The following is a 27,492-nucleotide window of genomic DNA, read 5'->3' as shown; positions in this document are numbered from 1 at the left end:
AGAACTTTGTCAGTCTGGATTCGGAAATCCCACAGTATCTTTGCGCGCTCATTCTCCAATACTTTTGCAGGTTTGTGATCCCACCAGTTCTTTACTGCAGGGAGGTGGTACTTGAGGCATAAGTTCCAATGGATCATTTGGGCCACATAGTTGTGCCTCTGTTTGTAGTCTGTCTGTACAATTTTCTTACAGCAGCTGAGGATATGATCAATGGTTTCGTCAGCTTCCTTGCACAGTCTGCATTTTGGGTCCTCAGTGGTTTTTTCAATCTTGGCCTTAATTGCTTTTGTTCTGATGGCTTGCTCCTGGGCTGCAAGGATCAGGCCTTCTGTCTCCTTCTTCAGGGTCCCATTTGTGAGCCATAGCCAGGTCTTCTCCTTATCAGCTTTTCCTTCAATTTTGTCAAGGAACTTTCCATGCAATGTTTTGTTGTGCCAGCTGTCAGCTCTAGTTTGTAGTGTGGTTTTCTTGTACTGATTCTTTATCTGCTGTGTGTTGAGGAGTTTCTGATTTTGACTTCAATTAAAGCAGGTTTTTCACTTTGCTTTACATATTCTGCCAGGGCATGTTCTTCTTCTTTGACTGTTTGTTTTACTTGTAAGAGTCCTCTGCCCCCTGATTTTCTAGGCACATATAGCCGGTCAACATCACTGCGGGGGTGCAGTGAATGATGAATGGTCATGAGTTTTCTTGTTTTTCTGTCCAAATTGTCCAGTTCCACCTGTGTCCAGTTTATGATGCCAGCAGTGTATCTTATGACAGGTATGGCCCAGGTGTTTATGGCCTTGATGGTGTTGTCTCCATTGAGCTTGCTTTTGAGAATTTTTATGACCCTTTGTTTGTATTCTTTGCTGACCACAGTTTTCACATGTTCATGCTTGATGTTGTCCAGCTGTAATATGCCCAGATATTTATAGGCCTCTGGTTGGTAACACTTTATTGTTTGGCCATTAGGGGAGATGGTGGCGGCATACAAAAATAAAGTTGTTGTTGTTGTTGTTGTTGTTGTTATTATTATTAATATTATTTATTGGGGGATTCAGCAAAATTGTAAGGCATAGCAGGCTTAGATTTCTTATCTCATCAGGTATTGAGCAAGCCTAGAATGCTCCCTGTTCTCCCTCTTGCCTATTTAAATTAACATATACAATTAACACACAAGTATCGAACTAAAAACAAATTAAACAAATCATGGTTAAAATAGCATAACTATAAAACATTAAAAAATAACTATCATCCATGAACTGGCATATATATCAAAATAAAATAGGCAGCGCAGGTAGGGAAAATAGTCCTGAGAGGGAAAACAGCTGTAAGATAACAGGGCAGATTTCAGTATGAATCACAACACAACCTTCTGAGTTCACCTCTCCAAGGAAGACTAGGGACACTGTAAAACAATGCCCCCAAGCACAATTCCAGAAAGGCAATCCAGAAGGTCAATGGTATTGAAAGCTATTGAGAGATCCAGCACAAGCAGCAATGACACCCCCTCTGTTTAGTTCCCTGCATAGGTCATCTATCAAGGTGACCAAAGCTGTCTCTGTCCCATAGGTCTGAAGCCAAATTGGGATGGATCTAGACAATTTCTTTAATACAGAATGCCTATTCACATCCTCATATTGTACAAAGTGAAACATATCTAATAACACTGGACATGCAGGGGCCAAGTTTAAATCTGTTGGACTTGTATCAACTACAGCATCCAAGTCAGAGCAAATCCTAGAAATTTCATCTAAAAAATATTGTGCAAGTTCTTCCCAATGGGTTCCTGAGTGGTTTATATATTGTTTGGGGGTTGGGGAAGCAGAATGGAAAAGGCCCTTTACTATTTGAAAGAACTCCACAGGATCATACTGTGTTTAAGCAATGATGGCATAAAGAAGAATATCCAATGAGCTCTAGCCTGCATTCTTTCATCATTATTCTAGTCTCTGTCCCACTTATTTAATCACTGCCTTGGTTCTACTCCATGGGAAGGAACATAGAGGAGCAATTTTGTTAGGAGGCTGAAAGTACAAGGCTGTGCGGAAACAGAAGACACATTCCTTCACCTGACTGTATTGAGCTTTATGGTGTCTTGTCCTGCTTCTTAATGTGTTCTGACCAAAAGTGACAAGAGCCTTGTCCAACTCAAACAACTCTACATGGTAGACAGATCTCTGGTGCGCAGGTGGATTCATCAGCATTTAATGATTTTCTTTAAGATGCCATTTACCTTCACAAGTCTGGCCTTTAGCGTGATACCCTTCTTTGCACATGCAGTCTTCAACAGAAGTACTTCCAGGTGGAGAGGTATGATTCTCATCAGGACAAGCAATGCAGGTGCTTATTCCACCTGGTGAACCTTCAGGCTTGTAGGTCCCTGGTGGGCAAGCTGCAAAGCAAAGTAAATGTCAAGGCCAGTTTAGTGAATCGTTTCTGGTGTGACTGTTTCATTCCAGGTTCACCCCATTCTGCTTTGCAGAAGTAGTATCAAATAGGCATATGCATTTTTTCACAGCATACAACACTACAACATATAATGTCCCTAGTGATTTTTACTGAATAGGTAATTTTTTTTTCTATTTCATTCTACCTGTCTAACTGGTAGACCCACAAAGTGCTGCTCTCAGATGCATCTTTATAAATGCTCTAATGCAAAAAGACAGGCAGTGTAAAATAATATATTAAGATGCTAACATGCTAGAAACTACATATTAAAATGCATTTATTCAGTGAATTCATTTAGAAGTGGGAAATAATCCTTACATGGCATATTCCATACCTGATGCTAATAACGGCTCAGATTAAAGCATTTAATGATCTACTTTACACTGTTATAGGATCTGAGAAACCAATCAGCATGTTTTTACAATTTTTTGTAACCTGGAGCAAACACTGATAATTCAAACACTTCAGAAGATCTAAAACAAGAGTTGGACCCTCATAGTAGTATTACCAACTCAAATCAAGTAGAAAGGGATACTAATAGATGGGGAAAACACTTTTAACTAAAGAACAAAACAAAAGAATAAAAAGAAAGAAACCCATAATGGCAAATATGCTGCCAGAGGCTCTTTCAGTGAGAAAAGGGTGCATTTTGTGGCCATTTTAAAAATGAAAATAGGGAACTAGTGGAGATCAAGTGTGATGTAGTGGCTTGAGCATTGGAATATGACTCTGGAGACCAGGGTTCAGTTCCCTGTTCAGCCATGGAAAAACTCTGGGTAGCCTTGGGTGAGAAACATACTTTCAGCTTCAGAAATCTTCATGATATAGTCACCTTAGGGAAGTCATAAGTTGGAACTGATTTGAAGGCACATAATAAAAGTGGGGTTTAGGAGACAATGGTCATACAAGATTCATCCTAAGGGCTCTATTGCCACATGGGCTCCATGATTCTTAACCTTGCTCTGGTCTTATCTACTTTGCCCTCAGAGGTGCTTCCTTGTAGTAAGGTGCTATGGAAAGGATAACTAAGAAGACTGCTTGGACCACTTCAAAACAGGTTATCTCACAATGAGGCATTTGGATAAAAATGAAAATCTGCACAACCACTTTCTGGCTACACAAATGTTACAACAGGGGAGTGAAAAGTAACAGCTATCCATGAGGGACAAAAATCCCATTGCTCTCTCAAATAAGAATTCTGTCCACCCAAATGTAATTTTCCTTCAGCATTATGAAGACTGAGATATTGAAATGTTTTCATATTGAAGATTTCTATAAATTACTTGGGAAGGTAGAGTTCTTATTTTCATAGCTACATCTCTGATGACTGGGGCCAAGCCCCAAAAGTTAATTATGAATTCAGTAATCATCTCACTTGATCCTATAATTTGCTGATAGACCTGTGCATTGTATGTTTTTACCCTGTTTCCTCCTCTGCTTCTTACCTCCCCTATTGTGCTTCAGTATCTATTTTTATAACTATTTTTATATCTTAAATGAACTAAACGTACCAAGTTTGTATAAAACTGTGACCTTTATTTCCTGTGCTGGTCTATGACCAAAATAAATAGTCTTCACTATGCTAATGTGGGTTTGCTTTTGCCGTTTTTGCCACCTTGTGATTGCATTATGGAGTTAGGCAAGACAAAGTAAAGGAATTGCTTTAGGATTCAAAAGTGGGCATATGTATTTCCTCATGCTCCACAACTGCTTCATGGTGATCTTGAGATTTAACATTCCTGAAGAGGGATGAATTTACAGTTCATAACTATGGCTTTGTGACCTGTATGTCTGTTGACCATTTCCACAAAACTAAGATTCATCTTCCATGAAATCTAATTTGTGATATTTCCCCATCACTTTTCCAAGACAAATCAAGGAACACGTATTGTACCATAAGCTTGTACATTGGGGTCAATGAGAGGACACAGGAGAAGGAAAAAAGCAGATGTTATGATTTCCTGATCACTGTTTTTTAAACTTTCTGTGTATTTTTAGGCAATTATATACTGTTACTGAGCTTTACTTTTCTCTTTGAAAGTTTCAGAAAAAAACAGCATTGCTAAACCATATTGAATATCGTATTTCCCCCTGAACCAAGCAACAGGACTAAATTAATGAGTAATTATTCTAGTATTATACAAAACTGAAGTCTTTAATACAATTATAAATCAGCAAATGGTGAAGGAGGCCAATGGTTTGTACTTCCCATGCTTTGAAGTTCTCGGGTATTACAAATAGTGTATGTACAGAGAAGCCTAATTTATGAGCTTCAGTAACCTTGCCGTGGCAAGTGGTATAACGAGGAATTCTAACTTGCTTGTGTTTCTATATACTCATTTAAACTGTGACAAAGCAACATAAACTAACATGTTTTATTAAAGGTTTGTGTCATGTGATAATAAGACTGCCATGGGTAAATGAATGGCATAAGTTCAGATATATAGAGTATCTGTTGAATGTACTACTCTGTGGTCACCCTATGTCAAGAGTCAGACTCCAATTAGCGAACAAAAATAGAGTTTATTCAGCAGATAAGCCAAAAAGTAATGTTAACACAGAAAAAACCTTGAAACACTTCACTATCAGTGCTTCAAGAGCAGTTCAAACAAAAATATAATTCAGCAACACAAGCAGGTAAAAACAAAGCTAAACAAACTTAGTGCAAACTGCACTTTCTGAGTCCAAGCCCTGCCAGCCGGCTCTGTAGTTTTCAAAGGAACAGTTCCCAAAAGAAAACACCAAATTGGTCAGGAAACAAACAAACAAACTAAGAATGCAGTAGACTGCTTCCACAATGTGGATAAAGCCGAAGGCTCCAAAAGGATGGTGAAAAGACGTCGTCCGGGATTCCAAGGTCAGGTCAGGAGATAACAGCGGTGTCCAAAGAGCAAGCCAGGAGTCAAAAGCCGATAGTAGTCATCAAACACAGGGCGAAGGCAGTAGCAAGGTCAAATTCCGATCCAAGGTCTGAAGAGGGTGCAGTCATCCAAAACAGGTCCACGATAAGACACAGTGAGAGCCAAGCTAGGTGATAACAGCAGATTCAAATCATAGTCCAAGTCCAGTCTTCATGGAAACACAGAGATCCCAATGGCGCCTCAGCAACACCTTGCCACACGCAAAGTGCAGTGGCCAAACATTCCCATTTTATTCCCCTTCCTCCTGGGTGACCAAACGCTCACACCCAAACACCAGGTGTCCCAAATCTACTCAGAGTCTGAGCTCCACACAGCTAGAGCTCGTGGATCTGGAGTACCTAGCAATTCGTCGGAGTCCCAATCATCCTGCCCACACTTAGCCCCATGAACACTTAAAGAACCATCCTCCCTTCTCCAAGCATCCCAATTGGGATCAGCTCCTGCAGAAACCCCAGGTTCAGAAGTATCCATAGACCCCAAATCCCCAGACATCTCCGGTGGCTGTGCCCATTCAGTGCCCGCTTCCCCAGCCACCACCTGTTCCTCAGCATCCATCTCCCCATCTGAATCTTCCTCAGAAGATCCCCCATATAGCTCTCTAAGTCGCTTCCTGCGCAACTCCTCCAGTGAACCCTCATCACGAGGGTTTTTTCTTCCTCTTCGAATTCCATCCCCATCAACCATAATCCCCGAAGGCGCAGTCACAACACCCTATTTACTCACATCTGGTTGCTCTCTAGATTAAAATACAAATCTTTATGCTTTGGGTATTGATTTTTGTTTATATTTCTCTTATGAGTCCCAGGACCTTTTCAGAAAATACTAATATAGTGTTATGATTCCACTTTAGCTGTCATCCTTCATACTCTTGGGATTTGCAATTTAGCAAGCTACCATATATTTCATGATCCAGTTCTCTCAAGAAACTATATATCTCAGCCATGGCTGTTAAAGTGCAATTACATAGAATTATGTAATATGAAAAGTCAATTGCCTCTATGTAAGCCACCTTGAGTCCCTTTCGGGATAGAGAAAGGCGGGGCATAAATAGAATAAATAAATAAATAATGTACCCTTGTGGTCTTAAGGATGGGATTAGGAGTCTGGGAAACCAGGATTCAGATTCCCACTCAGCCTTAGAAATCACTGGGTGACCTTGGACAAGTTACATTCCCTCATCTTCAGAAGAATTGTGGAATTAGAAGACACCACACAGGCCATTTCGTCCAACCTCCTGCTATGCAGGACATTTCAAAAGGCAATGACAAACCCCATCTGAACAAAGTTTGCCAAGAAGGGTGGAAAGTATGTCCTAGGGTCACCACAAGTTGGAAACAATATGAAGGCACATGAAAAACGACAGTATGAAAAGGTATCCAGATACAATATCCCTGTGGTGGCAGGGTACCGTTTGCAAAAGGGCTTCCATTCCTACTTGTCTTCAGCATTACAGAGAGATATGACAGCTAAATGAGCTTTCAGAATTTAAAACACATTTGAAGATCTATATCTTCCATCAGGCCTACCCAGCTAGTTTGAATCATGAATTTTAAACTTGGGTCTTGTGTTTAATCTTTGTTCTGTGTATTTTAATAAGTGGTTTGTAGAAATATGTTTTAATATGTGTATTTTATAGAATGTTTTAGATAACTGTGTTTTAGTGATGTTGTAACCCACCTTGAGCCACAAGGAGAGGTGTATAAGAAATAAAATTATTATTATTATTATTATTATTATTATTATTATTACAAATAATATTTTTCAGGAGAAATCTAATTTGAACTAGCCAACAAGTTCAACAAATCAAGGGATAAACCATGTAATATGTTAAATATGCATTAGACCAGTTATCATTCGCGGCCGAGTATGATGTCTTCCAAGGGTAGAGTCTTTGGAGGTGGGTCCATAACTGAATGTAAAGATCTGTTCTGGAGCTGCGTGGTCTTTTGCAGTGAGGACAAACATTTTCAGATGGAAGGTGGCCCTGACAAGTTTGCTTGATGCACCTTCCTCTTGGCATGTTTCTTGCTTTTTGCCCTCTATTCCTGCCTCCTCAAAATCCACAGTATTGTTGCTAACAGCTGACCTTCAGTTAGATGCTCTAGGGTCAGGGCTTTCCAGTTCTCTGTGTTTATGCCACATTTTTAAAGATTAGTTTTAAGTCCATCTTCAAATCTCTTTTGCTGTCTATTAACAGCAAAATAGATTTTCCTATTGGTGGGTAGCAAGGGAACAGGACAAAATGCACAGCCCAGCATTACTCAATAGGATGAACATTTTGCTTAAAGAAGATGGAGAAGATGGAATTTTGATATATGTCAGTGTCATTGATATACCTATTGTGAGATACCAAAAAGGGAAATTGCACTCAGTTTTCTAATCTGTGCTGGATGGGGTCACACTTCCCCTAAAGTCACAGGTTTGCAGTTTTCAGCATTGAACCTGGATGCCCTGGTATGAGTGGTGGTCAAGAGGACTTTTGCACAATTGAAACTTGTGTGTCAACTGCCAGATCTGGCTGTGCTGGTACATGCCTTAGTTACATCCTGCCTATATAACATACTCTATGTGGGGCTACTTCTGAAGAGTGCTCAGAAAATTCAGCTGGTCCAAAGAGCTGTAGCCAGGTTGCTAACTGAGTTGGCTACAGTGAGAGGACAACCCTCCTGTTGCAGCAGCTCCACTGGTTTCCAGTTTGTTTCTGGGTACAATTCAAAATGCTGGTTATAACCTTTAAAGCCTTAGACGGCTCAGGTCCAGGCTCTTTGACCGACTGCATCTCCTTGTATGAACCTTCCTGGGCACTGAGATTTTCAGGAGAGGCCCTACTCTCGGTCCCACCTCCATCGCCAGCTCCATTGGTGGGAATGAAAGAGAGGGGGCTTTTGCTCTCACTGGCTGCCCCTAGATTCTGGAACTCCTTTCTTTCCAGGGAAGCCAGCATGGCTCCCTCCCTGCTGTCCTTTTTGTTCAGGCAGGCGTTAAAAGAATTAGGTTTTAAAGATCAAGTCGGGGTGCTGTAGTTTTTAGCTCTGATTATGTTTTTATGGATTTTAACTGTGAATTTTTAATACCATTTATATTTAATTCTGCTTTAATGTTTTTTAGATTTAAGATGCTTTTAATGTAAGTCATTTTGAGTCTCCTTGTGGAGAGAAAAGAACCGGGGTATAAATAAACATCATCATCATTTATCTTAGCTTGACAACATGAAGTGCATGTGTTCATGCAATAGAAACATGAACACATACACTTTGTGTTGTCAAGCTAAGATAAACCATCTGACTCTTAGCTGCTAAGTAAATAAACCTTTTAAATGGCATGTGTTCTCAAGCATTTTAAGTCAGTTGTTTCAAGGTTGTCTTTAGTGGCTGGAAGTGTTGGTTCAAAACAATATAAACATTATTATTGAAAAATATATCTATGTAATGAATCATGCTGTTGCAATGGACATTTCACACCTGAGGAAATGCATTTTCAAACACACTAATTAAACCACCATTATCACAGAAGAAAGGTATTGTTTTAAAATTTTGTACAGATCTCTTGTTTTTTTCCAGTGAAATTAATGCAATAGTTTCATACTCATGTTATACATATAGAGATTTTACCCAAACACATTATGACTAGCAATCCCTTAATGTAACAAGATCAATTGTATTCCACTGCATATAGATTTAGTTATTTGTGAAGAGTAGATCCTGAAAGTCTTACTCCATCTTCTCTTGAAATTTCAACAGCAAGGAGTATGGGCATGGGTCCCATACAACGTAATTACTTTTTCTGCACATTATCTTTTTTTTTTTACCCACTATTACCCAACTCACTCTTAAATGTTTCCTAATTAGAGTAATTACATTTAACATTTTCTCCTAAAAATATGCTTGTTTTTTTTTGAGGAAAAAACACTACCACTGCTAGTACATCACAGACAGAAAAAAACACTACCACTGCTAGTACAGCACAGATTGGCTACATTATTTAGACTTTGTTTGGAGTTCCTGTGCCTTTATACTGACAGGAGAGAGGGCAGGGAGAAAGAGTACATGAACCAGTCTTTAAAGCCCTGAAAAAAATGACTTGTAGGCACATAACAACAAGAACAACTTGTGGGAAGTTAAATTCACATAAAAGCAATTCAGAGAAGTCATCCAAGGGGGAATTCAAATCACTAGTTCCCTATAAAGGTAAAGTCTGGATCAATAAAAAGTTCTATTTGACTAGAAGATTACCTCAAAGACAACTATGTTTAAAGGACAAGCAGAAAACTGGAAGAAAGAAGATCGGAAGTCATCCATTCCCCCCCCCCCTCCCATTAGAAATTACCCTTCCCTAACCCCCTTTCCTTTCCCCCCCCCCCCTCACCATTTGCTGTAGAACTATTACATCCCCTCCCCCCTCCCCCCCAACCCACATCCCGCCCCTCAGTATCTTTCCCTTGGACAACCCCTCCCCAACCTTCCCATAGGGCCACCAATGTAACTCACAAAAAAGTTTCAATAAAAATAAAAATTAAAAAAAGTCCTATTTGAAACAGAACTATTTTAATAAGCAGCATAAAAGCCCTAAAGTCCTAGAGCTCTAGTTCTACAGGAGGTTTGGTACTGAACTGCCACTATAATTCCACTTCTAGTCAATTATGGAAAGCACTGCCTTAATTACACTGAATGGTACAAGTGCGGGCACAATGCTAGTGGAAAAAATATGTAGAAAACACTCCAGAGGCTCACCTAGGACACCAATGGAGGCACTATGATACTATGAACTGTCAATCTGAAAGAAATCACATTTGTTTCCTAAACTTTCCACCCTCTCAGCCTATGATCACAACTTATCTGGTTCAGGAAATGAGGAATATAGTCAAAGCAGTACTTTGCCATTGGGATCCATTTCTCTATGTAAGTTTTCAAAGACAATAATGATCTTGCTGGGTCATTAAACTTTCCTGTTGCTATGAAAATTACTTGTTTCATGAGGAGGTTTCATTCACTTATATATAAAAATGGAAAAACAACAACCAAGAACATATGTCTCTTATTACAAAATGTATGAGTATGTCTCTGAATCAAATGTTAATTCAAATAGGCTTTTAACATTGATTTCCTACTTAGTTGACATTAAACCAAAAATCTCTTTCCAACCTACATTTGCTTCCAAGCACTGGTGCTAATGAGATTATTCATTTAAAATACTAATTTTATACTATAAATATCCCAACTTGGTCTTTTATTTTTAAACTGGAACTTTCATATATATACTCATGCATAATCAATATTATGTATAGGTTGAGAGCAGGATTTGAGGCCAAAATTGTGGATTTTGATACGACCTGTGAATAAGTCGAAGGTCATTTTTCAGAAAGAGGAAAGTACCAATATCATCCCAGGTAACTAAAAACGCTGGCTGCCATTTCAGGGTTCATCTAGAATTGATGCAATTTGATGCCACATTAACTGCCATGGCTCAATGAGAGTTGAAGTTTTATAAGATCTTTAGCTTTTTCCTCCAGAGAGTGCCCCACCAAATTACAAAACCCAGGATTCCTAGCAATGAGCCACGGCAGTTAAAGTAGTGTCAAACTGCATTAACTCGACAGTGTAAAAATCCTCAGTGAGTCCAAAGAGCCCACCACAGAGAAGACTACAGGCTATGTGTCTGCATTACTCATTGGTCTGGCATGGCTTCCTTAATAAGATTCCACTTGAGATTGATTGGTTCTCTGCCCTATGTCTCCACAAGAGTTGGCTGAATCATTCAGTTGCTTGATGTAACTTAACTGTTTGTTCACAAGAAGCAGACCCATCAGGATAATGCAATGAGAACTAGTTATTTTACTCTTTCACACTCTGAAAAAAAAAGTTTTTGGAGTGCAAGACAGGCTTGCTTCCATTTTTAAATCTTGCAAGGAAGGGAAAATATGCCTCTGATCTCAGAATTTCAGCAGACTCTTATAAAAACGTACTGCCTCATAAAATGTTATTTGCATAAACCATTCGTTCACCTAGAATATTTCTGTGTGTGCTTAAGGAGGCTTATGAAATACTACTCAGATACTCAGCTTTAATCAAAGTCTTCCTTAGCAAATCAAGGTGGGGGAGGGGAATTAAAGCTTTACATCAAATGATGGAGCAATATTAAAATATAAGCCATTTCATTGTACTACTTTTATGGTAGTGTCTATGCCATTAAGATCAAGAGGCCAAAATGTACTACCCTATACAGCAGTTGCTAGGAATGAAGGGCTATTCATAATTCATTATTATTATTTATTATTTACAGTATTTATATTCTGCCCTTCTCACCCTGAAGGGGACTCAGGGTGGATTACAATGAACATATATATGGCAAACATTCAATGCCATCAGACAAACAACATACAGTATAGACACACACAGAGGCATTTAACATGCCAGCTTCACGATTCCGGCCACAGGGGGAGCTGTTGCTTCACTGTCCACTAGTGATTGTACTTCCTCAGTCTTTTCTGGCATGTTCTGACAGTTTTATGGTGTTGTAAATTAGTTAAATTAGCCTCCCACATAAAGCGTACCAAAATTTCCTACTTGATAGATGCAACTGTCTTTCGGGCTACGTAGGTAACACAGCAAGCCCGGCTATTTAATGCTTGAGGTCTTAGCCCGACCTGGGCTTCGAACTCATGACCTCTCGGTCAGTAGTGATTTATTGCAGCTGGTTACTAGCCAGCTGCACCACAGCCCAGCCCTTAATTAATTAATCTATTTCACTTTGTTCATATTTCACTTTGCAAAAGAGTAGTTCTTACATAAATTACTGAAACAGACTCTTTAACACGTACTGTGAACAAAAGTATTATACTGATTGAAAGATATTATATTGTAGGACTACTCCACTGGTGACCAGAGTTTCTTCATCATAATAAGTCCATAATAAGCTAGAGACATTGACATAAACAGTAATACAAATTTAACTCTGGCTCTGATTTTGGAAGCTAAAGAGCATGCAGCAGTGCCCCATGGCTGAAGCATCCTTTGTGTACTTAGAAAATTAATTACAGTCTTATAATGGGTAGCTAAATCACTGCCTAAAGATAGAAATTACTTTTACTACATGTCACACTCCTAACAGGAAAATAGCCCTTTCCCACCTCTCAAGACTCATTGTTAAAATAAACATACCTCACTTGGCGAATTTATGCATTTGTAAGGTTTATGGGCATGTCAAAGAAGAAATGGCCTCAGATTTCTCTGAAATGCCAATTAGCATTCCTTTGCTGGGAGGAAGAAGTAAGGATTTGGTGCTGTTTTCTAGGTATCAATAGCTTCTTCCAAGCAGGAAACATAGTTTCATGGGCTCCCTGTAGCATAGGAAAACTCAAGTAATTAGACATGGGGTAGGTACTTCTTTTGGAGACATGACTTCTACAGAAAGGGCAAAGTTTGCACTCAAGATATATAAGCAGCTCCCTGGCCAGGCAGCCAAGTCTCAGAACATCTGACTTTCATCTCCCTCCCTTTCTTTGTGGGTTAAATGCATTTCTCATCTACATTTCTCATGCCTTTTGGGGATGGTTTGCCATGAGATTGGATCTAGATTGAGGACAGACAAGGTGTTGTAGTTGGGCCAAGGGGCAGTAATGGTTCTATGGGTGAAACAGCTGGAAGGAGAAAAAGGGCTAATAGAGAGCAAGTGCTTGATGAAGAACAACAAGTAAAATGGGTCCGGGAAATACTTATGGCTCCTTCAGAGGATGAGACGTTTTATGGGTTTTCTAGTGATGAGGAGTCCATGCTGGAGGATGATGGTTTCACAGAGAGTAGAGGAACTAAAAGGTCTACTCGAGAGCAGGAGTCGGATGAGGAAAGAGAAAGTAAAAAGATCTGGGATATACTCACTGCTCTCATGGATGAGGAGACATTTGAGGGGTTCTCTGGGAATGATGGGTCTGGGAGTGAGATGGAGAATGTTGATTGGACTCAAGTGAATGTGGATGATGAACCAGTTCATGGGGGTGCATCAGGGCATTGGCAAGCCTCTCATACTCTTGGGACATGGGGAGATCTAAGTCTTGAACGAAGATGGAGGGACTGGAGGGATGAGAGGCGAGGTCCACAAATGAGATCAAGATCAGCTGTGGGTGATGAGGACAGGGTGGAGGCCTCATCAGCATCGGACTCCGATGAGTAATTTAAAAGTGGAGTTTCAAGAGCTATTGTCTTGCAGAAGGCAAGGTGTCATTTTGGGGACATTGCTTTGTTGCTGCCTGTTCTCCTTGGGTCTTGGCTGTACAGCTTCCTGATAATCCGGATTGAATCCTGCTTCGGTGTTCCTGGCTTCTGACTCCTGTCCGGCTCCTGACAACGATGTTTCCAGTCTGGCGTTTGCTTTGGCGTTCCTGCTCCGGTGTTTCCTGTTTGGCGTTTGCTTTGGCGTCCCTGCTCCGTCGTTTCCAGTTTGGCGTTTGCTTTGGCGTTCCTGCTCTGGCGTTTCCAGTTTGGCGTTTGCATTGGCTTTCCTGCTCTGGCGCTTCCAGTTTGGCATTTGCTTCGGTGAGCCTGCTTCAGCGTTTCCAGCTTGGTGCTTGCCTTGGCGTCCCTGCTTTGGCGCTTCTGCTTTGGCGTTTCTACTTCGGTGTTTCTGGCTACTGAACCGGTTCGACTCCTGACTACGTCTGTGCTTGCTCCTGGCTTGGCATCTTTAGTTTCCTCTTTTGGTCTTTGAAACTCGGCCTGGCTTTCGACTATGCTACTGTTTGCTGCCTTTTGGGAGCATTTTGCTCCTTTTTAGCCCTTTGAGCCACAGCATTACGTGGCGTCAGCTTTGGTGGCGTTTGGGTTATGTTTGATGCGGATTATCAAGCCAGATAATCCGGATTATCCTTTTGTTCCTGTTTTTTTTTTATTTACTTCTTTTGAACTAAGACTTTTACCTTTTAAGAGAAACACTGCAGTTAAGTATTTTTGAGTTTAAAACATCATTTAATAAACATTTAAGAACTTTTATTGTTTGTGTGGCTCTTTAAGAGGCGGCTGTATCATGACACAAGGCATGTGGCCCAATCATTCCCTGGAAGGTGTCTTGGGGGGGGGGGGGTGAGAGTATTGTGGGTCATGCCTCCCTATGTTGTTGATGACACTGCAAATAAAGAACACATAAAATAATGCCCAAGGGGCCCCTGGTGGCACAGTGTGTTAAAGCACTGAGCTGCTGAACTTGCTGACCAAAAGGTACCAGGTTCAAATCCCGGGAGCCGAATGAGCGCCTGCTGTTAGTCCCAGCTCCTGCCAACCTAGCAGTTCGAAAACATGCAAATATGAGTAGATCAATAGGTACCGCTTAGGCAGGAAGGTAATGGCGCTCCATGCAGTCATGCCAGCCACATGACCTTGGAGTTGTCTATGGACAACGTCGGCTCTTCGGCTTAGAAATGGAGATGAGCACCAACCCCCAGAGTCGGTCACGACTGGACTTAACGTCAGGGAAAACCTTTACCTTTTACCTAAAATGATGCCCACATTTTTATCTATATGCAGCTAAAACGTTCAATTCAAAATATATGTACAAATAGGACAGAGAGTGAAAAATATAAAACTATACAGTCAGTGGGTCACTTCCATTATTATCTTCATCTGTAAGGAAAATAATTTTAAAATTCTATACCTAAGATTAGATTAGGCTTAAAAAGGGTTATTATTTGCAATTCAGATCATACGCCACCCTGGAAGAAAGGGGGGGGGGAGCAAGAAAAACAGTTTCCAGCCACCAAAGCAGTTGGATGATAAACTGTTTGGATAAAATATTGGGCTATTATTTGATATTATAGCATATAACAAAGAAATATTATAAGAGTCATCAGAAGTTCAAATAAAGATAACTGGTTGCTATCCAATTCCATGCACTCTTCCATCAAATTCACCCAGTGATTTTTATATGAGAATCTTAGTTGTATTTTATCAAACTTTAAAAGTTAACTCATCTAGTTTGTGCATGCAAGAAAAATGGAAGCCATCTATTTCTTGAAAAACATAGGTTAAAAGAAAAATGGAAGAAAAAGCTAAAAAGAAATATCAGGATTACAAACAGAAAAAAGTAAAATACTTAGGAAAAACACACTCGAATAAGAATATAACATTATTTCAAGACAATTATGAAAAGACATGGAAAGAAATAAAATCAGATATACAAAGATGGAGCACATTAAAGTTGTCACTATTAGGAAGAATACCAGCGATCAAAATCAATATACTACCAAAAATGTTATTTTTCCCCAGAACATCCCAATTATAATAAATGATGCACATTTTAAACAATGGAAAAAAGATTTAGTTTAATACCTATGGCAAAGCAAGAGGCCTAGAACTAAAACCAAGATTTTGCAGTATGAAAAGCAAAGGGGAGGATTGGTACTACCAGTTCTAAAACTGTATTTCAAGGCATACACATAAGTTTGAATGAAAGATTGGATAACCTAAATAAATTAGAAAGTAATGATTTATGTTTTGGATGGCATGCACATATATGGTATCAAAAAGCAAAAGGACATGCAGACTTTAATAACCATTTTATAGGATGAGCCATACCAAGGACATGGAACAAGTACAAAATTAAATTATGTCCAAAAACCACATTATCAATTTAAACCGATGAAGCTTTTTACAAATTAGGTAAGAAGAAAGGAGAATGATGAATAACATACAGAGATACATGAAGATGATAAATAAAGATTTAAAACTCAAGAGGAATTGATGGTTGCAGAACTTCACCTACAGCGATACAGATATAGGCAACTGAAGAGAGATCTAATGGCTCTCAGTAAGCTTTTTATTTTTAGGGGTTTGGGGAAGGAAAGGAGCCCAAAAGGTGCGAGATGGGTGTGTGGACAGGCCCTCGGGTAGTCCTGGGACTACCCATGGGTCTGACCCCACAGGGCCCATAGCCCATTAAATCCACTCCTTTCACAAAGGTGCAGGTCTAATGGGCATTCAAATTAATTTGGGATAAAGCAGGGGTTTCCTGCTTTGTCTCAAATTAATTCTCCTTTGCTGGAGGTGTATTTGGATGCCTCCAGTAAAAGTGTGAGAAGGCCCGGGATATTGGCCCTGTCTGGATGGGTCCAGGAAGGAAGAATGGTACTATCTATATCTATAAAAGGATAATGAAATTTTGGCCTAGGACAAAACAACAAAACTACACATCCCAGAAACACTAAACTTGGCAGCACAACCCCTCATCCATGCCTCTACGTTCATACAACAAAAAGAAAAGAAATATAAAATCCTAATTAGAGGGAGAGGAATAATTGTTTTTATCTAATTACTGCCAGTTAGAAGGCTAAGCTCCGCCCACTTGGTCTCCTAGCAACCCACTCAGCCCAGGGGACAGGCAGAGTTAGGCCTCAAATAGGCCTCTTCCACACTCCCTATAAAATACAGATTATCTGATTTTAACTGGATTATATGGCAGTGTAGACTCAAGGCCCTTCCACACAGCTATATAACCCATTTATAATGGACTTAATGTCAGGGGAAAACCTTTACCCTTTACCTTAACTACCACCAATTCCTCAATACTTTCTTTCCCATACCACCATACTTCGCCACAGCAACGCGTGGCCGGGCACAGCTAGTGTCTCCAACCCAAAGGGGTAGTAGAAGAGACAGGCATAGTCAAATACAAATATTGTATAGATGTTAGGTAGTATTGTACTAGTCCATGTGTACATACATGTATATAGATTTGTTTCATTGTTTTTGTGAGTATGTAAATTTAAAATTATATATATAGAAATAAAAATAAAAATAAAATGGAAAATAACCATAGGTTCATTGAAATATATTCAGCTATCGTTTATTTTCATTATTGAGCAATGACTTCACAGCTGAAGATAATCTTTCCATTGCTGCTTAGGAAGGCTGCCTTATTCATTATCAAACTCCATTGAGACATTAATGTGAAATCTGCATGCTGACCATAAAACAATTACAAATGCACACAGCTTGAAACTTCCCTAAAAACTTATTATATTACTTGTAGATGCTGTGCAGGTCATTACTGTTTGATTGGGGTTTGTATCTCATTCTGTTATGCATTACTGTATTAATACATTAGTGGTTTTTCTGTGCAGAAAATTAGTACACTTCCATTACTGCAGAAAATTGGTATGTGTCTTTCTCTATCTTTAACACAATATCAAAGCCTTCCACCCACCTTTCCTGTTAATTTAATTCAACATTACAAGGCTAACATCAATCTGGTAAGCCACCTGGAAATATATTTCGGAGCAACCTTGAGATATAGTGTTAAATGCATTTTATGGCACTATTGGGATCTAGTTCTGGGTGCTGTTTACCTGTAGTTTAGGAAGTGCTACTGTCAAACCTGCTTCTGTACAATCCTATTCTCCCTGAATAGAATGGAAGTAAGATGTAACAGCAGAATCCACATTTTCATGACCAGGACAGGACTCTTGCTGAAAAACTATCATGAGATAAGCCACCCTTTACTGGATACAAGGACTACTGAGTGAAAAGTGCTACTCCCCCCACCCAGTAATAGCTAGGTGGTAGGAAATTTGCACACTAGACAGTAGTCAACAGCTACATCTAACAACACTGCAGTAATACTACTTAAACACAATGCACTGTATCCGGTGGCAGCTCTGCTCATTGGAAAGTGTTCTAAAAGCTGGTCTATGTACTGCATTCATCCTTGCCACATTCCACATTTTCTGGAAAGTTCTTAATTTCTCACACACAAAACATCTTTTCAAGAGACCCAGGAGCTTAAGAGGATATGAGTGATCAACAGAACACAGATGTCCTTCCTCACACAAACAAAGGGCAGTTCTACACAGATACTTTATCCTGGGTCTGATTCAAAGTGGCAAACTTCAGATCAGCTGCTGGATGTCCACTCTTATTGTTTCCTTCCCATTCTCATCATAGCAGTGGCCACCTGGTGTGAAATGAGTGGTGTTCATCATTTATCACCTGGAGTGATATTGACCAGGGCACCAAAATGACATAGGAAACAGAGATGGGGAGGAGGAATCACCCCTCCTTCCCATTCCCCGATTGTCCTTGTGCCCTGGCTGACATCACTTCAGACAATGACCAATAGCCACTAGCCATTTCACATACAGTGGTCACCGCTATGGTGAGAACAGGAGGGGTGCGGTAAGTGCCATCCTGTGTCCCTGGGTCATCTAAATCAGGGGAATACAGGATGGTCATGTAAATAGTTGTGGCTGGTTTAGTCTCAAGACCGGTCCACTGTTTAAATGTGCCTAAAGTTACCGTCTACTCCAGATTCTTTGGGAAATGCTAAGCAACCTGCCACTTTTGTTAACATAGTTAAAGGCTGCATTAAGCTGATTCAGCTCCATGCATCTTGAAAGTGCCGTGAAGCTGAACCCTCCACCGCTTCTAAATAAAGTATTTGTGAAGATGTGCCTAAAGCTAATTCTGCATAGAGCACATTGTGAATGATTTTACATTCATTCCTATACTGTATACGTGGGAAAATGAAAGGTCATAACAGATTTCTGAAAATCTAGCCTCAATTTCTCAGGCACTGGATATTTCACCAACTTGACTAACAAAAATTTAAAATAGAATTCTGAAATCATGTGGAAATGGCAGGATTGATTTTTAACTGATTAATCTATTAATATATTTTGCAATACAACACGCTTATAATATCTGAAAACCAAAACCCTATAAAACATCACCAGCCATTAAACTCTTTGTTTAAGTTTGCTTAGAAAAGGAACATCCCATATATTACAGTTTTCTCTGTTTTCTTATTTGTGATTTTTTTCCTTTTTTAAAAAAGGAAGATTTGAGAATGATTATGTCATGTTTATAAGAAAAACGAAGCCCTTCAGGCCAAATGTTATGACTTGTGTATACATCTTGAACTGAGTTATCTGCAAGAAGCTCCTGTGGAGCAGATGGCAAATCTTACTATGCATTCTGTAATGCTGTATATGCCTCCTCTTCAATTTGCCAATGCAATGCTGATGATCTTACAAAAAATAACAATGTGTTGCCAGATTCATACATAAAACCCTATGGTTTTATACTGTCTGGCCTGTACTGAACATAAGGATTAGAGTGTTCCGATAGCTCGAGAATGGAGCTGAATCGAAATTTCATTTAGCTTGAAAACCCTGAAATACGCAGCCATTTCCAATCAGAAAATGAAATTTGCATAAACCAACCATCTTCACTCTCAGCCTAGTCTAGGACAGATGTGTTTGATTACTGCTGTTAGTGACAACAACTAAAACATTAGCTATGGGTAGCAATCTAAGCTTCAAGAATGCATTTGTATATGCTTGTTTTGCAAATACTTTAGCACTATATGGCTAACATTCTTGGAAACTTAAAGAATTCAATTCAAAAATTATCAAAGTATTGCAAAAAAAAAAACTCAAACAAATGCTGGAAGTATGGAGAACAGGAAGGTACGTTCTTCCACTGCTGGTGGATGTGTGAGAAATCTAGGAACTACTGGAGGGAAATACACCAGAGGATACAAAAGATGTTACTCTGGACCCCAAATATTTCCTGCTAGGGCTATACAATATAGAAAAAGATAAAAACAAAGAGAGTCTGTTCAATTATTTAATAACAGCGGGGAGAATGATATACACAAAAAAAGAAGGGAAAAAATAGACCAGAGATAAAAATGTGGTACAACGAAATTTTAGAGATTATGAATATGGATAAACTAACTTATTTGCTATCACAAAAGCAAGGCAGACCAAAAAAATCAAACAGACTAGGAACAAATTAAATCGCTGTCCCTACCTATTTTCATATGTAGTCACTATGGTGTGAATATGTTCTTGTTTTGTTAACTGTTTTCAATGAAATCTTTAAAAAAAAGAATCCAATACCTACTGACAAAAATAGAACTGATATGCTCATTTCTACTAATTTTATATTCCATTTCAGGCCCTTTTCTGTGTTATGTAATTTTAGCTTCCATTAGTTTTTGGTTTAATGTAAGAACTTGGAAAAAAATAACCTCCTAGACTACAGTACCCACTGGTCATGCTAAATGGGATAATTCTGGGAGTATTAGACCCAGAGTAGTAACTTTTCCAACCTCTGCTTAAGAACACCTGATACACTGTCAGGTTGTTATGTCCTACTGAACAATCATTGTCTACTTGGACTTGCAACATCTCTTCATGACCTCAGTCAAAATCACATCACAAAGGATACATCTACACCAGTGGTTCTCAACCTGTGGGTCCCCAGGTGGTTTGGCCTACAACTCCCAGAAATCCCAGCCAATTTACCAGCTGATAGAATTTCTGGGACTTGAAGGCCAAAACATCTGGGGACTCACAGGTTGAGAAACACTGATCTACACTGTATAATTAATAAAGTTTGATGCCAAGTGGTGTCAAAACAGCATTAATTCTACACTGTAGATGCACCTGACAAGTCATTGGGGAATGAACCCAGGGCCTTCTACATGAAAAACCTACTGAAACATCTACAGTAGACTTATCCAAGACTCACTTATCCAACTTTCTGGATTATCCAAGGCATTTTTGTAGTCAATGTTTTCAATATATCATGATATTTTGGCGCTAAATTCGTAAATACAGTAATTACAACATAATATTGCTGCGTATTGAACTACTTTTTCTGTCAAATTTGTTGTATAGCATGATGTTTTGGTGCTTAATTTGTAAAATCATAACCTAATTTGATGTTTAATAGGCTTTTCCTTAATCCTTATTATCCAAGATATTCGCTTATCCAAGGTTCTGCCGGCCCATTTCGCTTGGATAAGTGAGACTCTACTGTACTTTGAAATCTGCAATTCAGTGTTCAGTCAAAACATAAGAAAATATATACAGTGTTCCCTCACTATTTCGCGGTTCATTTTTCGTGGATTCGTGGGTTCACTGTTTTGCGGTTTTTCAATAAACTCTAAAATACTATTATAAATAATTAAAAATTACAATTTACAGCCTAAGGAAGGGAGGAAGGAGAAGCTGAAGGGAGAGAAAAGGAGCCCAAGCAGCAATGGGAGGAGAAGGAGGCAATTTATCAACAAACGATTGGTTGATAAAGGCTTAAAATAGTGTATAACTACTAAAATAATGCATAAATATTAAAATAAATATAGCGTCCCTACTTTGCGGATTTTCAGTTATTGTGGGTGGTCCTGGAACCTAACCCCAGTGATAAGTGAGGGAACATTGTATTGATATGGATTCTATTTCCAAGAAAATGCAAACAATATACATTAAGAGCTAAACATTGAGAACTGAGTATTGAAGGTGTTTTTGGTTAAAATAACCCTGAAAAGAAGCTGAAATGTTATCACATTTTACATAAACAGTGAGCATGAATTTAAAGGAAGACTACAGTCGGTATCACAACTCTGATAAGAGTGTATATTTATGACATTTCAAATGCCTATTCATCAGTAGTATCTTTTAATACATTATTCATTCTTAAGAGATTAGCATTTCTGATTTTTAACATATAGAGGCCCAAATTCTGGTTACTGGCTGACTAGGCCTGCATAAACAATGGGGTTGTCAAGCAACTACATGCCTAACGCACATGTGTTTAGCTATAGATTGAAAGCAATTCACTTACTTCAGGTATTTATTTTCTTTATATAACCCCCAATTCATTATGCTTTATATATTTAAGCCTGAGACTTCCTATACTACTGGGCTGAAGAACTTGATACTTTGAAAGAAGTAGAACAAATAAATGCAAGCTTCTAATTCAGTTATAGGATTCTTACATGTGTTTGTTATGGTGTACTCTCAAGTGACATTTATTTATGGTAACCCTAAGATGAATCTGTGATGGACCTTTCTTTGCAGAATCTGCTCAGGAGCAATTTGCCCTTGTTTTTTTCTGGGATAGAGAGGATGTGATTTCCCCAAGGTCACCCAGTAGGTTTCCATTACTAAGTAAGGATTCAAACCCGAGTCTCCTAGTCCAACTACATTGAGCATCATAAAAGAAAAAGTGTATACAGACCTGAACATTCATGCTGTAAACCTTTGCCATAGTATCCTTTTTCACAGATGCACTCGAACTGTCCAGTGTGGGTACCACATTTGCAGCTTGCCATGATATCACAGCAGTTTTCACTTCCATCACAAAGATAAGAGCAATGGGATATATCTTCTTGAATGTAACTACCAGAAGGCAGATCTGTAACAGGAGGGTTTTTGGGGTGGGGGTGGGGGGTGAAGAGACATTCCAAATATTTTTTTAAACTGCTACAAACAAATTAAAGATAAAAACCACGACTACAATGAAAACATTTTTGTTTAAACATTAGTAACAAACTAAAAAATCCTGATGTTTTATTTTAAAATTCAATTTATTTTTTGTTATAAGCTTAATAATCTTAATAAAATATTTCCCACAGGCTGCAAACCAGAAATTTGGCAAAGAGTGAGAGAGGTCTGTCAGATGCATAATTGCAATGATCCATTGACCCCCTTTTGCCCGCACAGTTAAGGAATGATTTCCAAAACTAAAATTCATATATGGAAACTCCATTATTTGGATCATTTATTGTTTATTTTGGGTGTACTTTAATTAGAGAACACTTTACTAAGGGTAGCAACCACACAGTTGGTTTTTCCTTTCTTATACTTATATTCCTATTCTTATTTACTTATATTCTTATTATTCAGCATTCAGGTGTTTAGTGGACTGAGCAGCATATAAATTTAACACAATACAACAAATGTAGATGGGTAGGAGGACTAGATGGCATCCATTGTCTCAACTTCTGTCATTAAAGATGCAGCTTACCCAAGAGCCTATGCATTCTATATATAGCAAATACCCAAAGAAAGCTTCTTATTGCAAACAATTACCCTTAGATAAGGGGTTCCTGGCTTTTTTTTTTGTTTCACGGACCCCTTTGCCAGTCAGGTGAAAACTACAGACCCCTTCTCAGAATGTAGCGGCAGACATTGACATTTTTTGTCTATAACTTGTGCTGATCCTATGATTGATCCTCACAAAATGGTGCTGCTTGGGGGATCTCACCTCTATTACCTATTCTGTGTTGCCAGATAGTTGCCCAACTACAGCAGTTCTGTGATCACATGTAATCTAGCATCAGATCTGGGATGAGCTTAAGTGATTTTGCAAGATATGCAATAACTGCAATGTGATATGAAATGAATACTACTGTAATTTATTGCAATAGTATTCATAAGTGAAGAAAATGCTAGATTTCAGTCAGATATTGGAGAAAATAAAGATAAGTGGTTTTTAAAAATTCAACCTTCTGAATTCTTTAGACAAACTGTTAAGGGGTCTGCGGTTAAGTACACCAGCCCTAGGTCTTTTGTTTAAAACTGCCATCTTGGTTTTGAAACAACTGGTTATTTTTTTTCCTCAGTATTTATAAAGTGATAAATTTACAATATTGTAAATTTGGGAATTCAAATGTATCATTCTTGCACCATTGCAATAAGTGGCTTCCCAAAACTGACTTGCTAGAAGATGCACCAGGAGAGGACTGTGTGCTAATTTGCTCACTGCCCTACTCTACAGTGCCTTGGAAATCCCTCCAGTGGCAGGGCTGCCTGGTTGTCATGGTAGGTTTGCATGGAAGGTCAGATCAGGAAATGTTGCTATGAAAATTTAGTTCTATCATTGTATCTATGTGTTCTGATGCGAGATTGTGATCAATTGTATCAGCTCATTTATAGGTTTACAATTTGATTTTGCATTTTTGAGTTTAGTAATACAGTATCTATATTCATTATAATGTGGTAATTTTCAGTTAATTAACTTTATGAATCTGGACCTCATGGTAAATGTGTAATTCAAATATGTAACAAAATATCAGTATGCTTTTTATTTGAAAAAGGCAATATCAATGAAGGCCATAACAGAATTCCGCAAAACAAAATGCAATACCTTCATGAAGGGCTCTGCGCGCTAAAGCTTCAAATTCAGTGAAACTGTGAAGCAAGTAACAGTGTTCCTCTTTTGGGTGAGAAGCCATGTCATTGAGCTCTCGGATGTTGCCTTGCCATATTCCAAACGTAAAGATCTCCACTCCAAATTCACGCAAGGAAGCTGCAATGGGTCTGGGATCCCCTCCATTGGAATAACCATCCGTAATAAGAAATATGACTTTGGTAGCATTAGCACGAGAATGAAGCAGTATTTGCTATAAGAAAGAAAAAACAACATCTCAAGCCAAGAGCTAGCAAGTTTATGACCTAGTCATGGTCTTTTTAGCCAGGGTGTGCTGCCTTTGCACATACTGATCAACATAATTTAGTTTTTACAGGACCACCCAGCAATAACACCATATAATCAACAACTTTGCAGCAGACTGTGGTTAAAAAGCCAAATACTGACTCACACTCCATACACTCAAGTTTAGCTACAATACAGACACTTTTATTTTGTTTACTCATCTTATAGCAATTTCTTGTGGTGACAATCAAAGTCACCCACTCTGGAAAAAAGAGGCACAATATTCTGATGTTCACCATTCTCCAGAAGTACAAATGTCTCTATAATCATTTTTATAGAAGCTTGGTGTCTTGTTAGATTAAATAATATAAGTCATCAGACTGGTGTAGTTGAATAATATAAATTGATTAATGTCCAGATACTGTCAGTTAGATACACTAATAACAACTAAATTCGATTTGAAACTTAACCCACTGGGCTAGATCATGGGGTATCGCCTTGATGTATGTATGCATGTACAAAAATATCCAAAAACTATACAGTGTTCAAGGCAGGAAGTATACTAAGGCAGATAGGGGCACTAGCACCATTCAATGTGAATTGCAAAAGATAAATGTGTGTATGTGCCTCCAAGGCAATTGTCTTTTGGTTACATGATAAATTTACTAGGGTTTTCTTGGAATTTCAAGGAAAATTCAGAAGTAATTTTGCCATTTTGTTCTCTGAAATATTTGTTGTTGGTTTACTATCCAAGTACTGACCAGAACTGACCCTGCTTAGCTCCCAAGATCACATGGAATTTAGGGTACATGAGATGGCAATAAATTGCCATTAATCCTGGGTCTACCCCATCACACACAAACTGGAGTTGTGGGGATTAATTTCGTAGAACACAAATAGCAAATGAGTAAAGGGAAATAAATTTCTCCCTGGCTGCCCTATCTCCCTATGACTTCTCAACCCACCACTCCTACATGTTTTTCTTACATCCAAGTTAATGACTACGTTAGTTTCCAGCAGTGGAGAAAAGTACTGTATTAGAAAGCCAGACTGTAGGTGGATAAAGCCATGGCCAAGAGAAACACTTTTGGAGTCTGTTCTGCTCCAAGATCTGACTGCCATTGCCTCCTAATTTAGAAGACACCCAGGTTTGAGAACAGCTCTCATACAGAGCCACTTCACCCTAGAATATGCCCATAATTTCACTTCAAGTGTTCCACTTGGTAACATAATCATAATAATTTATGCCTATCCATGAAAATGGGAATTGTGTGTGTTACAAATTGGAATGTTCAGTTGATCATTCATATGTATTGTTACTTTCTCAGTTAAAAATTTCAATGAAACTCCAGCTGTCTAGGAGTCAAACAGTCCTGGCATGTCTCCACTGTCTCCAAACAACGGGCCCATGAGGTGGAAGAGTGGGAGTTCTAAAGGAAAACAACAGACTGGTTTCATTGCAGGCACTGCAGAACCACAGCTTGAACGACTATGTCCAAAACATATAAGGCGGGACTAAGGACCTGGGATATCATGACCTGTACTAATGTTTATTAAACAAGATAATTATTATAATGTGAAAAGGTCTCAAAAGAATATTATCATACACTCAGCTGTTTCATTTTGCAATACCAGAGAGTTCTAAATCTATAAATAAACATAGATACTAATGGTTCTCCACTCAAGAAAAAGATCTAGAGATCTACACTCTTTGACATGAAAAACACTGATACATACTGCTTTTACTGAACATAAACCAAAAAGATACCCAAAAAAAAAAAACCATCCAAAAGTTACTCGAAGGTTTTTTAAGTGTTCATGTTTTGGAAAGTGACTTCTGTTTTGAATGCAAAGGGATCTTATAGCACCTTTGAGACTAATTGAGGAAAAATAGTTGACAGCATGAGAATTCAACTAAATCTACTCATAAGATGCATGGCGTGAATTGCCTAGGAACAGACATTTATATCTATGAATTAAGAGATTATGTGTGAATAGAAATAGATATGAGGCGTCAAACTCGGTTGTAACAATGATTCTTTGGGGAACCAAGTTGGGATAAAAGTTCAAAGTGTGTAAACATATAAATAGTTTGTGTGTGTGTGTGGGGGGGGGGGGGTGTTACAGAAACACAGAAGCATAGAAATTGAATAGTTCACAAGGGTCATCTAGTCCAATCTGCTGCAATGCAGTTATTGTAATGCAATAACTGAAATATAGTAAGATGATGGCAAGAAGTGAGAAAGGAGATATGATAAAATGGCTTATCACAGGAGTCTGGGATATTACCTAATGTTATCTGTAGCGTACCAGGAAATCACTGTCTCTGTTCAATCTGTTAATGAGCTGGAATTTGTGGATATATTCCAGTTCTGCTGTTTCTCTTTCCAGTCTTCCTTTGTAGACTTTTAAGGCCCAAGACAGAATGCCTAGGAAGTGTTCTACAACTAAATTTTGTTGGTAATCCTCATTCCTAATGTCTGATTTATTTCTATTTATCCCTGGTTCAGGCTGGCTTGTAGAGTACTGAAGGGCACTGCCGACAGCAGATGATGTGTATATGTATGTGTGTGTGTGTGTGTGTGTGTGTGTGTGTGTGTGTATATATATATATATATATATATATATATATATATATATATATATATATATATATAAATCACATTAGAGGATGAGCAATTGAAAGCACCGCTATCTAATATGGTAGGTGATATGATGCGGTCAGGTGATTACTCTTTCTGAGTCAATGTGAGGGCAGAGTTGGCATCTGAATTTGTGGAAAGGTATTTACTTTTTGATGGTTAGCCTACTTTCACTAAAGTGGGTGTGATAGGATTGGGACATGAAGTAGGAGTACAATGGTGGACTGCAATTTCCAGAGAAATTCTCAATTTATATTAATTTGCAAGATGTATACCACATCATTTGGAATG

The 27,492-nt window shown here is 38.7% G+C and overlaps 1 protein-coding gene across 3 annotated transcripts in view; it reads right to left on the bottom strand.

Moving 5' to 3' along the window:
• svep1 (sushi, von Willebrand factor type A, EGF and pentraxin domain containing 1) overlaps positions 1 to 27,492 on the bottom strand; it is a 145,704-nt gene that overhangs the window by 102,579 nt on the left and 15,633 nt on the right. For all 3 annotated transcript variants that reach the window (XM_016997358.2, XM_062971841.1, XM_008120499.3), the window contains exons 2-4: positions 24,272 to 24,527; positions 22,361 to 22,537; positions 2,219 to 2,377 (exon numbers count right to left, since the gene is read on the bottom strand). In XM_016997358.2, the coding sequence (XP_016852847.1) occupies positions 2,219 to 2,377; positions 22,361 to 22,537; positions 24,272 to 24,527 (592 nt within the window). The remainder of the gene's footprint in view (positions 1 to 2,218; positions 2,378 to 22,360; positions 22,538 to 24,271; positions 24,528 to 27,492) is intronic.

This window comes from Anolis carolinensis, chromosome 2 (assembly GCF_035594765.1).
Source record: "Anolis carolinensis isolate JA03-04 chromosome 2, rAnoCar3.1.pri, whole genome shotgun sequence".
Taxonomy (NCBI): Eukaryota; Metazoa; Chordata; class Lepidosauria; order Squamata; family Dactyloidae; genus Anolis; species Anolis carolinensis.
The sequence above is the reverse complement of the archived record's forward strand: the minus strand, read 5'-3'. Positions and strand labels throughout refer to the sequence as shown.